Source organism: Rhinopithecus roxellana, chromosome 15 (assembly GCF_007565055.1).
Source record: "Rhinopithecus roxellana isolate Shanxi Qingling chromosome 15, ASM756505v1, whole genome shotgun sequence".
Classification (NCBI taxonomy): domain Eukaryota; kingdom Metazoa; phylum Chordata; class Mammalia; order Primates; family Cercopithecidae; genus Rhinopithecus; species Rhinopithecus roxellana.
The window spans coordinates 59,381,161-59,399,010 of NC_044563.1; the positions used below are offsets into that span (position 1 = coordinate 59,381,161).

At 42.9% G+C, this 17,850-nt stretch overlaps 2 protein-coding genes across 2 annotated transcripts in view; one reads left to right on the plus strand and one right to left on the minus strand.

The window, feature by feature from the left end:
- Window positions 1-17,850, plus strand: part of FCHSD2 (FCH and double SH3 domains 2) — a 323,208-nt gene that overhangs the window by 302,776 nt on the left and 2,582 nt on the right. Inside the window, exons 14-19 of the mRNA XM_010366863.2 lie at window positions 5,876-6,010; window positions 13,599-13,682; window positions 13,805-13,982; window positions 14,288-14,508; window positions 15,537-15,666; window positions 16,215-16,297. Of these exons, the coding sequence (XP_010365165.2) occupies window positions 5,876-6,010; window positions 13,599-13,682; window positions 13,805-13,982; window positions 14,288-14,508; window positions 15,537-15,666; window positions 16,215-16,297 (831 nt within the window). The remainder of the gene's footprint in view (window positions 1-5,875; window positions 6,011-13,598; window positions 13,683-13,804; window positions 13,983-14,287; window positions 14,509-15,536; window positions 15,667-16,214; window positions 16,298-17,850) is intronic.
- ATG16L2 (autophagy related 16 like 2) overlaps window positions 13,395-17,850 on the minus strand; it is a 29,363-nt gene continuing 24,907 nt past the window's right edge. Inside the window, exon 17 of the mRNA XM_010366862.2 lies at window positions 13,395-14,512. Coding sequence (XP_010365164.2) covers window positions 14,470-14,512 — 43 coding nt within the window. The 3' untranslated portion in view covers window positions 13,395-14,469. The remainder of the gene's footprint in view (window positions 14,513-17,850) is intronic.

Below are 17,850 nucleotides of genomic sequence, written 5' to 3' on the forward strand. Positions count from 1 at the left end.
TTTTCCAGTCTTTATTCTTCGCATTCTGCCTTCCCCTGTCAGATATGTATGCTGATATAAAGATTATTTATATTCAATATATCACGGACAGTGCTGTAAGTGCCTATGGATCTAACTCATTTTTTACACTCAATGCCATTTCAATTAATAGATGCCTTTTAGCCATGATGGGTAATATACCTTGAAACTGGGTTAAAAAATTATTTTCCTTGTGTTACATTTCAGAAGGGAGTGTGCCTTTCATGTTTGTTCATGTGTATGGTAAAATATACAAATATACCATTTTAAATATAAGTTTAGTGGCATTAAGTACATTCACATGGTTGTGGAACCATCCCCACCATCCATCCATCTCCAGAACTCTTTTTTTTTTTTTTTTTGAGACTGAGTCTCACCCTGTCACCCAGGCTGGAGTACAGTGGCATGATCTTGGCTCACTGTAGCCTCCACCTCCTGGGTTCAGGTGATTCTCCTGCCTCAGCCTCCTGAGCAGCTGGGATTATAGGCACCTGCCACCACCCCCAGCAAATTTTGGTCTTTTTTTTTTTTTTTTTTTTTTTTTTTTGAGACAGAGTTTCGCTCTTGTTGCCCAGGCAAGATGGAATGCAATGGCACGATCTCAGCTCACCGCAACCTCCGCCTCCCAGATTCAAGCGATTCTCCTGCCTCAGCCTCCCGAGTAGCTGGGATTATAGGCATGTGCCACCACGCCAGGCTAATTTTGTATTTTTAGTAGAGATGGGGTTTCTCCATGTTGGTCAGACTGGTCTCAAACTCCCAACCTCAGGTGGACTGCCTGCCTCGGCCTCCCAAAGTGCGGGGATTACAGGTGTGAGCCACCATGCCTGGCCTAATTTTTGTATTTGTAGGAGAGATAGGGTTTCACCATGTTGACCAGGCTGGTCTCGAACTCCTGACCTTACGTGATCTGCTTGCCTCAGCCTCCCAAAGTGTTGGGATTACAGGCATGAGCCACCCCGCCTGGCCCATCTCCAGGATTCTTTTCATCTATCTAAAGTAAAACTCTCTGCCCATTAAGCAATAACTCCCCATCATGCAGCCTCTGGCAATCACAATTCTGCTTTCTGTCTCTATGAATTTGACTACTCTAGGTACCTCATATAAATGAAATCAGAGTATTTTATCTTTTTGTGACTGGCTTATTCCACTTAGCATAATGGCCTCAAAAGATCACCCATGTTCTGTGTAGCATGTCAAAATTTCCCTCCTTTTAAAGACTGAATAAACTGGGCATGGTGGCGTGTGCCTGTAGTCCCAGCTACTTGGGGGGCTGAAGTAGGAGGATCCCTGGCATCCAGGAGTTCAAAGCTGCAATGAGCTACGATCGCACCATTGCACTCCAGCTTGGGCAGCAGAGTGAGACCCTGTCTCTAACCAGATAGATAGATAGACAGACAGACAATAATATTCCATTGTATGTATATATGCCACATTTTTATTTGGTTTGTGATATATACCTACATTTTACTTATCCATTCATCTCTCAATGGACACTTGAGTTGCTTCTACCTTTTGTGAATAATGTGGCTGTGAACATTGGTTTACAAATATCTGTTCAGGTCTGTGCTTTCTGTTCTTTTGGGTATATACCCAAAATGGCATTGCTGAATTATGTGGTCATTCTGTGTTTAATTTATTGAAGAAACATGTTACTGTTTTTCCATAGCAGCTGTACCATTTTACATCCCTACTAGCAGTGTATAAAGGTTCCAGTTTTTCCACATCCTTGTCAACACTTGTTATTTTCTGTGTGTGTGTGTGTGTGTGTGTGTGTGTGTGTGTGTGTATATGATAGCATCCTAATGGGTATGAAATGGTATCTCATTGTGGTTTTGATTTGCATTTCCCTAATCATTAGTGATGTTGAGCTATTTTCATGTGGTTATTGGCTATTTATATATCCTTTTTGGAAAGATATCTCTTCAAACCTTTTGCCCATTTTTAATTGGATTATTTGTTTTTGGTGGTCAGTTTTAGGGATTCTTTATATATTCTGGATATTAATCCCTTTTAAGATATATGACTTGCAAATACCTTATCCCATTCTGTGGGTTGCCTTTTCACTCTATTGTTCTTTGATGCATACATCTTTTTTATTTTGATAAGGTTCAATGTATCTGTTTTTTTCTTTTGTTGCCTATGCTTTTGGCATCATATTTAAAAAAATCATTGAGGTCGGGGGGAGGGGCATTGCCTGAGCTCAGGAGTTCGAGACCAGCCTGAGCAACGCTGTAAAACCCCGTCTCTACTAAAATACAAAAGACTAGCTGGGTGTGGTGGTGTGCGCCTGTAGTCCCAGCTGCTTGGGAGGCTGAGGCAGGAGAATTGCTTGAACCCAGCAGGCAGAGGTTGCAGTGAGTCAAGATCGCGCCACTACACTCCAGCCTGGGCAACAGAGCAAGACTCTGTCTCCAAAAAAATCATTGCCAAATCCAGCATCATAAAGTGTTTACCCTGTGTTTTCTTTTAAAGTTTCATAGGTTTAGGTCTTTGATCCATTTAATTTTTTCTGTGTATTATATAAGGTGAGATTTCAACTTCATTCTTTTGCATATGGGTATCCAATTTTTCCAGCAACATTTGTTGAAAAACTGTCCTTTCCTCCACTGAGTGGTCTTGGCATCCTTGTTGAAAATTATTTAATCATGTACGTGAAGGTTTATTTCTGGTTTTTGTAGTCTCGAACTCATTTTTTAAAAAACTTTTAAGTGCAAGGGTACATGGGCAGGTTTGTTACATAGGTAAACTCGTGTCATGGGGGTCTGTTTTACAAATTGTTTCACTACCCAGGTACTAAGCCTAGTACCCAATAGTTATTTTTTCTAATCCTCTCCTTCCTCCCATCTTCTGCCTTCAAGTAGGCCGCAGTGTCTGTTGTTCCCCTCTTTGTGTCCATGAGTGCCCATCATTTAGCTCCCACTTACTAGTGAGAACATGCAGTATTTGGTTTTCTGTTCCTGTATTAGTTTGTTAAGGATAATGGCCACCAGTTCCATCCATGTTCCTGCAGAAGACATCATTCTTTTTTGTGGCTGCATAGTATTTCATGGTATATATGTACCACATTTTCTTTATTCAACTTGTCATTCGTGAGTATTTAGGTTGATTCCATGTCTTTGCTAGTATAAATAGTGCTTCAGTGAATATACATGTGCATGTATGCATGTGTCTTTTTTTTTTTTTTTTAAGACAGTCTTGCTCTGTTGCCCAGGCTGCAGTGCACTGGCACAATCTTGACTCACTGCAACCTTCGCCTCACAGGTTCAAGCAATTCTTGTGCCTCAGCCTCCTGAATAGCTGGCATTACAGGCACACACCACCAGGCCTGGTTAATTTTTGTATTTTTAGTAGAGACAGGGTTTTGCCATTTTGGCACCACCCGCTTTAGCCTCCCAATGTGCTGGCATTACAGACATGAGCCACCACTCCTGCCCATGCGTCTTTATAGTAGAATAATTTATATACCTTTGGGTATATGCCCAGTAATGGGATTGCTGGGTTGAATGGTAGTTCTGTTTTTAGCTCTTTGAGGAATTGCCACACTGCTTTCCACAATGGCTGAACTAATTTACACTCCCACCAGCAGTGTATAAGCCTTCCTTTTTTCCATAACCTCACCAGCATCTGTTATTTTTTGACTTTTTAAATAATAGCCATTCTCAGCTAGGCATGATGGCTCACTCCTATAATGATAGCACTTTGGGAGGCCAAGGCGGGAGGATCACTTGAACCCAGGAGTTCAAGACCAGCCTAAGCAACGTGATGAAACCCCTTATCTACCAAAACAAAAACAAAAATTAGCCAGGCGTGGTGGTGCACACCTATAGTCCCATCTATTCGGGAGGCTGGAGCAGGAAGATTGCTTGAGCCCAGGAGTTTATCGCACACTGCAATGAACTGTGATTGTGTCACTGTGCTCCAGCCTGGGTAACAGAACAAGACCCTATCTCAAAAAAAAAAAAAAAAAAGCCACTCTGATTGGTGTGAAATGGTATCTCATTGTGATTTTGATTTGCATTTCTCTAATGATATTGAGTGTTTTTTCACATACTTGGCGAACTTTTTTTTTTTTTTTTCTTGTTTTTTGTTTTGTTTTGAGACAGAGTCTCGCTCTGTCACCAGGCTGGAGTGCAGTGGCACCATCTCGGCTCACTGCAAGCTCCGCCTCCCGGGTTCAAGCAATTCTCCTGCCTCAACCTCCCGAGTAGCTGGGACTACAGGCGCATGCCACCACACCCAGTTAATTTTTTGTATTTTTTTAATAGAGATGGAGTTTCACCGTGTTAGCCAGGATGGTCTCGATCTCCTGACCTCGTGATCCGCCCACCTCAGCCTCTCAAAGTGCTGGGATTACCAGCATGAGCCATGGCACCCGACCAGCGAACTTTATTTTTAATGAGTGTTATTAATCTATAATATGGATACATCAGAATGCATTCAAACATTCCCCTGTTGATGGACATATCGATTGTGTCCAGGCGTTTGTCACTACAGGCAGGCAGTGCTGCAGTAAACATCTTAAAATACATAGTCTTACATCCTGGTGATTTTATTTCCTCATGATGTATTCATAAAAGTGGAATTACTAGATCAAGTGGTTTGTTTAGTTTTGTTCTTTTTTTTTTTTTTTTTTTTTTGAGGCAGAGTCACACTGTCGCCTCAGTTGTAGTGCAGTGGTGCGATCTTGGCTCACTTAGCCTCCGCCTCCTGGGTTCAAGCAATTCTCCTGCCTCAGCCTTCCCAGTAGCTGGGACTTCAGGCATGCACCACCATGCTTGGCTATATTTTTTTTCTCTATATTTTTAGTAGAGATGGGGTTAGGTTTCACCATGTTGGCCAGGCTGGTCTCAAACTCCTGACCTCAAGTGATCCACCTACCTTCACCTCCCAAAGTGCTTGGATTACATGCGTGAGCCACCACACCTGGCCTGAAACCTTTTTAATGTTCACTAACAGGATCAGTTAAAATTTAGAGGCCTTTGTTAGTCAGTACTTAACAGTGAAAAGTGAAAGGATACTGATAAATATTTCCTATGTATTTGACACAAACTTACTTCTTGATTTAAAAAAAGTTTCTGTCCTGGCTGGGCGCAGTGGCTCACACCTGTAATCCCAGCACTTTGGGAGGCCGAAGTGGGCAGATCATGAGATCAGGAGATCAAGACCATCATGGCTAACACAGTGAAACCCCGTCTCTACTAAAAATACAAAAAATTCGCTGGGTGTGGTGGCGGCACCTGTAGTCCCAGCTACTCGGGAAGCTGAGGAGGCGGAGCTTGCAGTGAGCCGAGATCGCACCACTGCACTCCAGCCTACTCAACAGAGCAAGGCTCTGTCTCAAAAAACATAAATTTTTTTTTTAAATCTCTGTCCTAGACCTGGTGCAGTGGCTCACACCTATAATAATACCAGCACTTTGGGAGGTGGGTGGATCACTGGAGGCCAGGAGTTCAAGACCAGCCTGGCCAACATGGTGAAACCCCATCTCTACTAAAAATACAAAACAATTAGCCAGGTGTGGTGGTGGGTGCCTGTAATCCCAGCTGTTTGGGAGATTGAGGCATGAGCATTGCTTGAACCTAGGAGGCAGAGGTTACAGTGAGCCAAGATCACGCCACTGCACTCCAGCCCGGGTGACAAGGGCAAAACTCCCATCTCAAAAAAAAAAAAAAAAAAAAAAAAAAACTTCTCTGCTTTCATAACATGAAAAATGTAAGTGCGAAAGATAGTCATTTCTATGCAGAGTTAAAAGGCAAATTAACATTTTGAAACAATCAGGTTTTAAGTGTTTTTCTGGCTTTCAACCATTTTCTTGAAGTAAGGAAACTAGCCAATGGTTTCTGATTTTTCTTAGCTTAATGCAGATACCGAAAGAGAAGAAGGAGAAGAGTTTGAAGATAACTTGGATGTTTTTGATGACAGCAGTTCCAGCCCTTCTGGCACCTTAAGAAATTATCCACTCACCTGCAAAGTTGTTTATTCCTACAAGGTTTGTATTTCTCCAACATACTGTTATTTAATTCGGATTAACTCTGAAGATACACATGACTGTATCCATCCAGTCTCTCAAGCTGTACTTAGCATAAAATTGTTATTAGGTTAATACTGGGGCAACATAGCAGAATGGTGATGAGTTTAGGCTCTGACTTGACGTCTTTCACTTGCTACTCCGTCTGCCTAGAACTCTTTTTTTCCCCAAATCTCAGTTGGTTGCCCCCTGCTCCTCACCGAAGCTCAGCTCAAATAGTTCTTCCTTAAGGTCACCCATAACCACCTAAATAAATAACCAACTCCTCAGTCACTACTTGTTATCCCATTGCCTCTTTTATTTATTATATAGCACTTCTGCCAAGCCAAATTTAATCTTATTTATTTTCATATTTCTTTGACTCTCCACTAAAGGTCCATGAAGGCAGAAATTTTGTCTGTGTATGTGTACCTTGTCTGTGTGTCTTCAGCCCCAAGGACAATGGCCAGCCGTAGTGGGTCATCAGTAAATAATTGTGGGATGAATACATGAATGTTGGAAGGGAGGCGTGAATACATGAATCTTCTCTTGCCCCTGTTCTGGCGGAGGCATGTGTGAGAAGGGGCAATGCAGAAGGCTATCAGAAGGGAAGGTCCTGGAGAGAGAATCCACCTGGAGAGAGAATCCACCAGATTCACTCCCACCGCCACATCCCCGTGGGCCAAAAGGCGGCAGTGTTTACTCCTCAATATCAGTGATTCCCAGACTTGTTTTGAGTTTAACACCCTTTTATTTTATATTTAAAATCATAATACTTCCTGTTCATTGAAAGTGTTAGCATTTTTTTTCCAATCGTTTTGATAATCTTTTGAAAATTTAAAATCATCTTCTCAGATACTTGGAAAGGTATTACAGGGTATTATAAAACTAGCGTTGGAATTGTTTCCTGATACCACTTCCCATTATGTTTACTTGAACGTCCCAGAACTAAAATTTAAGGTCCTTAAATAGAGAGATTCCTAAGTGTCTGAGTGATTTTAAACAGTTCACATTCATTCAACATTCCCGCTGTTGTCATATCCCAGGCACATCCCTGCGTTAAATAGACTATGAACATCTATTTAGTCAGTTAATCATTGAATAAACGTATAGAGTACCCAATATGTGATACACTGGGGGCATGCCAGAATGAATATGACATTATCCCTCCCCTCTAGGAATGGACAATCTACGAAGGGATAAATATTAAAATGGAAAATAGAACAAGTGTGAAAAGATTTATAGTAAAGGTGGAGCCACTAATTCTACCTGTGATCGTTGGGGGAAATTTTACAGATGAGGTGGCATTTAAATTAGGTCATGATTTAAGACCTTTCTAGATGCAGTGAGAAGGTAGGGAGAGGAAAGAGCCTTCTAAGTAAAGAGAACAGCAGGTATAGAGGTAGAGTGTGATGAGAGTGTGGGGTGTTCAGGAAATGTTAAATTCGGTGGTGTAGGAGCATCTGCAGGAGAACAGAAGGGCTGTGCATAAAGGTGTTTGTTGTCAGATAGTAAAGGACCTTGTGTACCAGACTTAGAGGTTTGGTTTTTATCTTGGCTAGGAAAATCCTTAGATGGCCTGAAATCCGATTGGATTTTTAAGAAGGTAACCTGGTCATGGTATAGATATTCCAGGGGACAGATTAGGATACGGAAGGACTGACTTTAAGCCTAATCATAATTATTGTAGTCCAGACCAAAAAGGAGGCCTCGAATAATCTGGTGAGAACAAAGAAAGCTATATTTAATGGTTAGAGTTGGCCAGGCACGGTGGCTCACGCCTGTAATCCCAACACTTTGGGAAAATGAGGCAGGTGGATCACTGAGGTTAGGAGTTCAAGACTGGCCTTACCAACATAGTGAAACCCCATCTCTACTAAAAATACAAAAATTAGCTGGGCATGGTGACAGGTGCCTGTAATTCAGCTACTAGTGAGGCTGAGGCAGGAGAATCACTTGAACCCAGGAGGAGGAGGTTGCAGTGAGCCGAGATCGCACCATTGCACTCCAGCCTGGGTGACAGAAAAAAATAAAAAATAAAGGTTAGAGTCAAAGCCTTAAGAATGTTCACAACTTTTGACCCTATTGGCATCCATCCTAAAGAAATAAATCATAATATAGAAACATTTTGGACACAAAAATGTCCTTTCATATAGTACTGCTTTGTAATATATGGCACTTCTCTCCAGCCAAACTTAATCTTAGTTTTCGTGTTTCCTTGTCTGACTCCCCACTAAAGGCCCATGAAGGGAGAAGTTTTGTCTCTGTACGTTTACCTTGTCTGTGTGTCTTCAGCCCCTAGGACAATGCCCAGCACGTAGTAGGTCATTAGTAAATATTTGTGGAATGAATATTTGAATGATAGAAGGAAGGCATGAACAAATGAATCCTTCTCTTGCCCTCATTCTGTTAGAGACGTCAGTGAGGATAATGGAGCTCATGACTAGACGCAGTGGCTCATGCCTGTAATCCCAACACTTTGTGGGACAAAAGTGAGAAGATCACTTGAAGCCAGGGGTTCAAGACCAGCCTGGGCAACAAAGCAAAACCTGGTCTCTACAAAAAAATTTTAAAATTAGCTGGGCATGGTGGCATATGCCTATAGTCCTAGCTATTTGGGAGGCTGAGGCAGGAGGATCACTGGAACCCAGGAGATCGAGGCTGCAGTGAGCCATGATTATACCACTGCACTCCAGCCTGGGTGACAGTGAGACCCTGCCTCTAAAAAATAAATTTAAAAAAATTAAAATTGGCAGTTCAATGAGAATAATTAAACTAGACATTCATATACTACAGCCATATCATATCATATTGTAAAGATTATTAAAATTTACATTAGAGTTTTTCTACATAAGAAGAAACCCTTTGTAGGGTCCAGCCCCACAGGGTCGGTGGGTTTTTCTCCCCATGTGTGGAGACGAGAGACTGTAGGAATAAAGACACAAGACAAAGAGATAAAAGAAAAAACAGCTGGGCGTGGGGGACCACTACCACCAAGACACGGAGACTGGTAGTGGCCCCGAATGCCAGACTACGCTGATATTTATTGGATACAAGACAAAGGGGCAGGGTAAGGAGAGTGAGCCACCTCCAATGATAGGTCACGTGGGTCACATGTCCACTGGACAGGGGGCCCTTCCCTGCCTGGCAGCTGAGGCAGAGAGAAAGAGAGGAGAGAGAGAGAGATAGCTTAAGCCATTATTTCTGCATATCAGAGACTTTTAGTACTTTCACTAATTCGCTACTGTTATCTAAAAGGCAGAGCCAGGTGTACAGGATGGAACATCAAGGTGGACTAGGAGCATGACCACTAAAGCACAGCATCACAGGGAGACGGGTAGGCCTCCGGATAACTGCGGAGTCAGGCCCACCACAAGAGGTGGAGGAGTAGAGTCTTCTCTGAACTCCTCCGGGGAAAGGGAGACTCCCTTTCCTGGTCTGCTAAGTAGCGGATGTTTTTCCTTGACACTGACGCTACCACTAGACCACGGTCCGCCTGGCAACGGGCATCTTCCCAGACGCTGGCATTACCGCTAGACCAAGGAGCTCTCTGGTGGCCCTGCCCAGGCATAACTGAAGGCTCGCACTCTTGTCTTCTGGTCACTTCTCACTATGTCCCCTCAGCTCCTATCTCTGTATGGCCTGCTTTTTCCTAGGTTATGATTGTAGAGCAAGGATTATTATAATATTGGAGTAAAGAGTAATTGCAACAAACTAATGATTAATGATATTCATATATAATCATATCTATTATCTATATCTAGTATAACTATTCTTATTTTATATATTTTATTTTTTTTTTTTTTTTTTTTTTTTTTTTTTTTTTTTTTTTTTTTTTTTTTTGAGACGGAGTCTTGCTCTGTCTCCCAGGCTGGAGTGCAGTGGCCGGATCTCAGCTCACTGCAAGCTCCTCCTCCCGGGTTTACGCCATTCTCTCGCCTCAGCCTCCCAAGTAGCTGGGACTACAGGCGCCCGCCACATCGCCCGGCTAAGTTTTTGTATTTCTTTAGTAGAGACGGGGTTTCACCGTGTTACCCAGGATGGTCTCGATCTCCTGACCTCGTGATCCGCCCGTCTCGGCCTCCCAAAGTGCTGGGATTACAGGCTTGAGCCACCGCGCCCGGCCTTATATATTTTATTATACTGGAACAGCTCATGCCCTCAGTCTCTTGCCTCGGCACCCAGGTGGCTTGCCACCCACACCCTTATGTCCTAATAATAAATTAAAAGGATACCAAATTGTATGTACCGTGAGATCTCAATTATACATATTTTCCAGCTTTTCTACAATGAACATATATGATACTATCAGGAAAAACATTGTTCTAAAAGAAATATAGGAAATTTGGAGAGATACTGGTAGAAACAGAGCTCTGGTTGTCACTGGATACTAGGACTTAAGGAGACAGTATGAGAGCATGTGTGTATTTAATAACTATTTACTGCTCACTGTCTTTAGTTGGGGTAAGTGAGAAGAAATATAGTCCCTGTCTAATTGTTTCTAGTAGGACGCTCACAAAGACAAATTCATTCGAGCATCATGGTAGTCAGTGTTATGGGGACGCTCAGAGCCTTTTAAGAACAAAAGGAGGGCCGGGCGCGGTGGCTCACGCCTGTAATCCCAGCACTTTGGGAGGCCAGGGTGGGTGGATCGCAAGGTCAGGAGTTCGAGACCAGCCTGACCAACACGGTGAAACCCCATCTCTACTAAAAATACAAAAAAATTAGCCAGGCATGGTGGCATGCACCTGTATTTCCAGCTACTTGGGAGGCTAAGGCAAGAGAATTGCTTGAACCCAGGAGGAGGTTGCAGTGAGCTGAGATGGCACCACTGCACTCCAGCCTGGGCAACACTGTGAGACTCTGTCTCAAAAAAAAAAAAAAAAAAAAAAAGAACAAAAGGAGGAGCAGCTTACTCATCATGAGTAGTCTGGGAAAACATATGCGCTCAGTCTCAAATCAAAAGTAATCATAACTACTGTCTATCTATCTATTTATTTATTTGTAATCCCTTCAGTAACCCTATGAGGAAGATATTATCAAGCACCCCATTCATTCAACAGTGCTTGAGCACTTTCCGTGTATCAGTGCTGTGGGCTTTTCTAGGCTCTGGGGTATAGCATTGATCAAAATAGACAAAAATCTCTGCTCTCATGGAGCTTATATTCTAACAGGAAAAAAGAAAACTGAGGTTCAAAGGTATTTTACAGTCACTTGCCCATAAAAACATACTGAAGCTGGACTTAAACCCACAGTAATCTAAGTCTGCTCATCAGATAGGAAAGAGGGAACAGAGCCTGCTGGACGGAAGAACACTTGATAAAAGCACAGAGGCAAGGAAGAACATGGTATGCTCAGAGAATAGGAATAGTGTGCAGGGGCCAAAGTGTCAAGAGGCCCACAGGGACCAAACTGCAGGGTCTTGATTGCCACACAAAGAATTTCTACCTTGTTAGGTGGAAGAATTGGTCATCACTGCTTTAGGATGGGATGATCAAGCTAGTGTCTGCTTACATTGGACAACTAGTGCTGCAGTGCTGAAAAACTTGCACGGACCTCCATGGCTTTTTTCTTTTCTTTTTTTTTTTTTTTTTTTTGAGACAGGGTCTTGCTCTGTCGCCCAGGGCTAGAGTGCAGTGGTGTGATCTTGGCTCACTGCAACCTCTGCCTCCCTGATTCAAGTGATCCTCCCACCTCAGCCTCCCAAATGGCTGGGATTACAGGCGCGGGCCACCACACCCACCTAATTTTTTGTATTTTTCATAGAGACAGGGTTTTGCCATGTTGCCCAGGCCGGTCTCAAACTCCTGGCCTCAAGTGATCCACCCACCTTGGCCTCCCAAAGTGCTGGGATTACAGGCGTGAGCCACCTCACTCAGCCTCTCCATAGCTTTTTTTAAGGGCAGCAGTTTATTTGAAAGTGTACTACCTCCCTGGTTTGCTATCACATACATTAACGTCTGGTTGTGTTGATACTTTTTAGGTCTTGCCATGGAAAACATTTTTATTACAAAAGTGTCTTTTGCTGGCATATCCAAGGCATATTGTGGTTTCAGAGTAGTGAAGGCATTCCATTGGAAAAGCTATCAAGGGTAAATGAGTGGGGTTTTTTCCTTACGTTTTGAGATAAGAGTTAATTTAAAATCTGGCCCTCGAGTATTCTGTGACTGGTCAGCCTATCCTCAATATTATTTTTCTGTCTCAGGGAGCTATGGCAACATCCAGAATCTGGATTTTGATGAAATGTTTTAATGTTCATAAAATGGGAAATTGATCTTGAAAATGACCCCCTTTTTTTTGCCTTATTTTTGTTTGTGTAACTTGGAGTTAATTTTACACTTTGAGATTGTGAGATTTTAAAAACTTTATGGTTTTAAGTGATGGTTTTAACCCATCTTGGGACTTGGGAAAAGCTTTTAAGACTGTTTTCTAGAGAGCCAGAAGACAGCAGGCCCCTGCCTATTACACGTGACAGGCAAGGCTGTTAGGAAGCAAAGCCACGTGGACTTTCCAGCCCCTCGGTGGAGCCTCAGAGCATTTACAGATTTGGCATTTTCTAGGGCAACATGTGGGTGGCTGATGCTGGTGGACTGCTATTGTCAGGGATAAAAAAGAAAACCATTATGGTTAGCAGCTTGTGCAGTAGCATGCAAGTGGATCAGCTCAGTCTCCACACAGTTAAGTTAGAGCATAAGAAATCCAAACCATGACTGATCTCAATCATTTCCTTTCCTACAATTTTCTTCTTTTAGCCACTGCTTTATAGTGTTTCCAGATCAATCCTAGGCACTGCACCCACTATCATCAAATTCATGTACATAGTTCTTTGCATTTTCACTGCATGCTTGTGCATGGGAGCCCTCTGGTAGCAGTTCCAACTCAGTGCCTTCTCCTTTGCCTTTGCTTCCCAAATCATCACACTTCTGTGCTTATTCATCCCACATTGACTCACATCCTCCAGAAAATGGCAGGATTGTCATTTCAAAGAAATGGAGGCATCAAGTTGAATAACTTGATACAGAAGCTGGAGTTGGAACCCAGGTCCTCTACTTCCAAGAAGTGCTGTCTTTTTTTGTTTGTTTTTTTAGAGACAGGGTCTCGCTCTGTTGCCCAGGCTGGAGTGCAGTGGCATGCTCATGGCTCACTGCAGCCTCAACCTCCCAGGCTCAAGCGATCCTCCCACCTCAGCCTCCCGAGTAGCTGTGACTACAGGCACGTTCCACCATGCCTGACTAATTTTATTTATTTATTTATTTATTTATTTATTTATTTATTTATTGGTAGAGATGGGGATCTCGCTATGTTGCGCAGGCTCACATGTTCTGTTCATTGAACCTCACTGCCTCTTTAGGATTCAGTTTCTTCGGTTTTTATTATGGTTTTATTCTGTTTAGTTTTTTAAAGTAAAACTTCACCTTATTATGAAAGTTTTACAGCATTTAAATTTTTATGTTCAACATGTTTCTCAATATCATTTCAATATTTTGATCCCCAGTTTTTGTCATGATCAGCTCACATCTGCTCCTTATCTAACCTTTTTAATTTTGTCCATGACCATCCTACATTGCAGGCTTCTCAACCAGATGAGTTGACCATTGAGGAACATGAGGTGTTAGAAGTGATTGAAGATGGAGATATGGAAGACTGGGTAAAGGTATATTCCTTTGCTCATATCGCCCCTTCTTGTGACATTTTTAGGAGTTCGTTTTGGTCTTTGTTGTGCCCTGTCTAAATTGTGTGTGTGTAAACTTGTTTTGTCACATGTCTTTTACCCAGGCTCGAAATAAAGTTGGCCAAGTGGGTTATGTGCCAGAAAAGTACCTACAGTTTCCCACCTCAAACAGCCTCCTGAGCATGCTGCAGTCCCTGGCCACTTTGGACAGTCGGTCACACACGTCCAGCAATTCCACGGAAGCAGAACTCGTTTCAGGCAGCCTCAACGGAGATGCCAGTGGTAAAGACTGAAACAAGGCACTCTTTATTTGGTCACATTTGACCTAAACTGTATTGCCCTGGAGTAAGCCTTCACTAGGATAAAAAGCACAACTTTCCCCCTGTCCTATAATATGCTCTTCTTTATATGGTCACATTTGTCCTGCACAGTAGAACCCTAAAATTAATCATCAGTGAGTAAAAAAATTACAACTTTAATCCTATTCTGTATGATGCTGTTTTAGTTGTCATGTGAGCATAGGGGTAGTTGCAGAAGCAACCGGCTATTAATTATCTTACCAGATTTGTTTTTCTCTTGCTCCCTAGTCTGTTTTGTGAAAGCACTTTATGATTATGAGGGCCAGACAGATGATGAGTTATCTTTTCCTGAGGGAGCAATAATCCGTATCTTGAACAAAGAAAACCAAGACGACGATGGCTTCTGGGAAGGGGAATTCAATGGGCGTATTGGAGTTTTCCCATCCGTGCTAGTGGAAGAACTTTCAGCCTCAGAAAATGGTGATACTCCATGGATGAGAGAGATTCAGGTACCTGAGAGGGGAGACGGTTGAATTAAAAGATGTTTAAAGAAAATTGCTCCCAAGGGGTCTGTGAATTCACACAAAAGTGGGCTGTAGTCTCTGCCTTACCCTCACCGGTCTTTGGTTGCCAGTGTCTGCACAACTGAATTTGGGAAACCAGAGACTTCTCAGTCAGTCCCTTGTGGAATATGGCCATCCTCCCACACCTCCATCTTCCCACATTCTCTTCCCTGAATCGGTTAACCAAAATGCCAAATTATATGTGACATACCAAAGATCATTTAGGTGGAGAAAAACAAACCGAAGAGGGAAGGCGTTGCTCTGTGGTTAATTTACGTAGTAAAACTCCTAGCTGGCTCTCTCTCTCCCTCACTGTCAGAGCCTCCTTGCCTAGTCCAGGTCCTGCCAATCTATTTCAGAGAACTAATGAGCCTGCCAGAGCCCCTAATCCCCACTCAAGTGATCCTAGACTTAGTTTATCACAGGGAAACAGCCTTTAAAGGAAACTCTAATTCAGTCAGAGTTTAGTTTGTCCCCTCAGGGATCTATCATTGCAGGCCAGACAGGTAGAGGAAGAAGGAACATGTTTGCCAATTTTGTTTGCATGGTGATTGTGACCCTTAGCCTAACATGCACAAAACCTGGGGAAGTCAGAAATTCATCAAGGTATTTTATCTTCACCCTAAAAAATCCAACTTGTTCCTTTTGTTGTTGGTGTTCTTTGCTAAGTTTACTGAATTGACCTATTTGGTACATTTTCAATAGAACCCTAGAGAGTGGCTTCACTTGATAACTGTTTAAGACAAACTAAAATCAGTAATGTGATGAGATCTGTAAGAGGAAAAAGTGAAGTGCAATGCAAAATTGGGGCTTGAGGTGGTTATTTAATGCTCAGTTGCTTCTAATGAGGTTGACAAGTTTCAATAGTCAGCTTAGCTTCAGAGAAAAGGGATGTATACAGAGCAGTCAGAGAAGCAGCCAGGCTGTCCTTCCTGGGCAGAAGCACCAGGTAACCTCACTTCCCTTTGCTGCAGATCTCTCCTTCCCCCAAGCCACACGCCTCCCTGCCTCCACTGCCATTGTATGACCAGCCTCCCAGCAGCCCCTACCCCAGCCCAGATAAGAGGAGCTCCCTGTACTTTCCCCGGTCTCCTTCAGCAAACGGTAAGGGTTCTCCTGGGCATGGATCTAAATGCATTTTCACTTCAGAAATCTGCATATTCGCCTGAAGGGCAAACAAAACTGCATTTGCTTTTTTTTTCTTTTTTTTGGAGACAGAGTCTCGCTCTGTCACCCAGGCTGGACACCCAGGCTGGAGTTCAGTGGCATGAGTTCAGGCTGGACACCCAGGCTGGAGTTCAGTAGGCTCACAGCAGCCTAACCAAGTGGCTCAAGTGATAACTAACTCCTAGGCTCAAGTGATCCTCCTGCCTCAGCCTCCCTAGTAGCTAGGAGTACAGGCATGCACTACCACACACAGCTAATTTTTGTATTTTTTGTGGAGAAAGGGTATTATTCTGTCACCCAGCCTAGAGTGCAGTGGCGGGATCATAGCTCACTGCAGCCTTGAACTCCTGGCCTCAAGTAATCCTCCTGCCTCAGTATCCTAAAGTGCTGGGATTACAGGCTTGAGCCACCATGCCAGCCTTGCATCGGCATTTTTATTGTTCAACAACTCAAGTAAAATGAACTTCTTTGGTTTTCTCCCTTAGAAAACAGCCTTCATGCTGAGTCACCAGGATTCTCTCAGGCATCAAGGCATACGCCTGAGACCTCACATGGCAAACTGCGACCTGTAAGTCTCTTATCTTGCAGGATTATAGAATGCATAGTTCTTCCAAATTGAAAGGAAGGAATTAATGTTTCCCCGTGGCCCCTACGTTGTCACTGACTCTGCCAAACAAAGATGAACTGGGTTTGGGAAGGTAAAAAGAGCTATTGAAAAGGAAGGCCATAGAAATCAACTCATCTTGGAACATTTAATCTACACTGGAACTTTCTTCACTGAGCCACAGTGAGATTGCAAGATGATGGCTATGAAAGTGTATTTAGATTAGAACAAGCTTTAGGAGCATTAAAGCGGGCTAATTGTGAAACACTTTTTTCAGTAAACATTTAATTTTCCAGGCCTCTGTTTGCCTCTTTGAGGAATACTGAGATGAAATAATAAGCTAACTTCATGGCCTTAAAGAGCGTTTATCCTCCGGGTAAATATATTATAGCAAAGTTACCTCTCTCCTCACCCTTCACTCTACTGCCATCTGCATTCCAACCACCACTGTACTCCAAGATCATGACTTGCACATTGGTAATCCAGTTGGATACTTTGCAATTTTATTTTCCTTGACCCCATTAGCTTTTGATACCATTCCTTTACCACTGGCTTCCTTTGGCTTCATTCATTCAGCAAATATGTATTGAGTGCCTTCTTAAGGACTTGAGTCTTTATCCCAAATGAGATAGGAAGCCATTGTAAAGTGGTAAGCTGGACAGTGTTGTGGCTGGTGCATTTTTATAGCATCGCTATGGCAGCTAAGTGGAGGATGGATGGAGGCTGGCAGAAAGGACCTAGGGAGCAATTAGGAGACTGGGGCAGCATCGAAGAAAGAGGTGTTGGCAGCATGGACTGGTGGGTAAGAGTGGGAACAGAGAGCAGTGGGCTGATGTGCTTCTCTACCACATTTGCCTCGTTTGCTTTCTTCCTCTCTGGTCCTACCTTTCTGTGGACCTTTGCAGCCTTGCCTCCACCTGTCTCTGCTGATACTTCTCATTGTTCTGTCCCTGGGCTGCTTCTCTTGAAGTTGTTGAAAGCACTCTTACCAAATGACCTCATCTGCTTCCACAGCTATGATAACCATTTATATACCAGCAAGTTACAGATTTGTAACTGCCAATACGATCTCTTCACTGAGCTTCAGATTTGTGGATGTCTCCGTTTATATGTCCCAGATCCCCAAAACTCAGCAAAAATGAGTTGTGTTCCCTCCCAGACATGTTCCTTTTTCCATATTGCCTATCTTGGTAAATGGAACCCCTATCCTACTGGTGTTCTGGCATCATTCTTAATACCTCCCACCCCTGCCTCCCACAGTCATTCCCAAATCCTGCCAGATATACCTTGCAGACAGCTCGCAAATCTTTACACTTCTCTACTTCCCCTACTGCCAGTACCCTCATTTCGGCTATTGTCAACTCTCATTCAGAGGACTACAAAAGTCTCCTAAGTTGCCTTCGTACCTGGACTCTTGCTTGCCTCTGATCTTTTCTCTAATTGTTACCTGAGTCATCTTTTCACTGATCTGATATTGCTTAAAATCCATCAAAAACTCCTCTTTTGCCTACAGAATA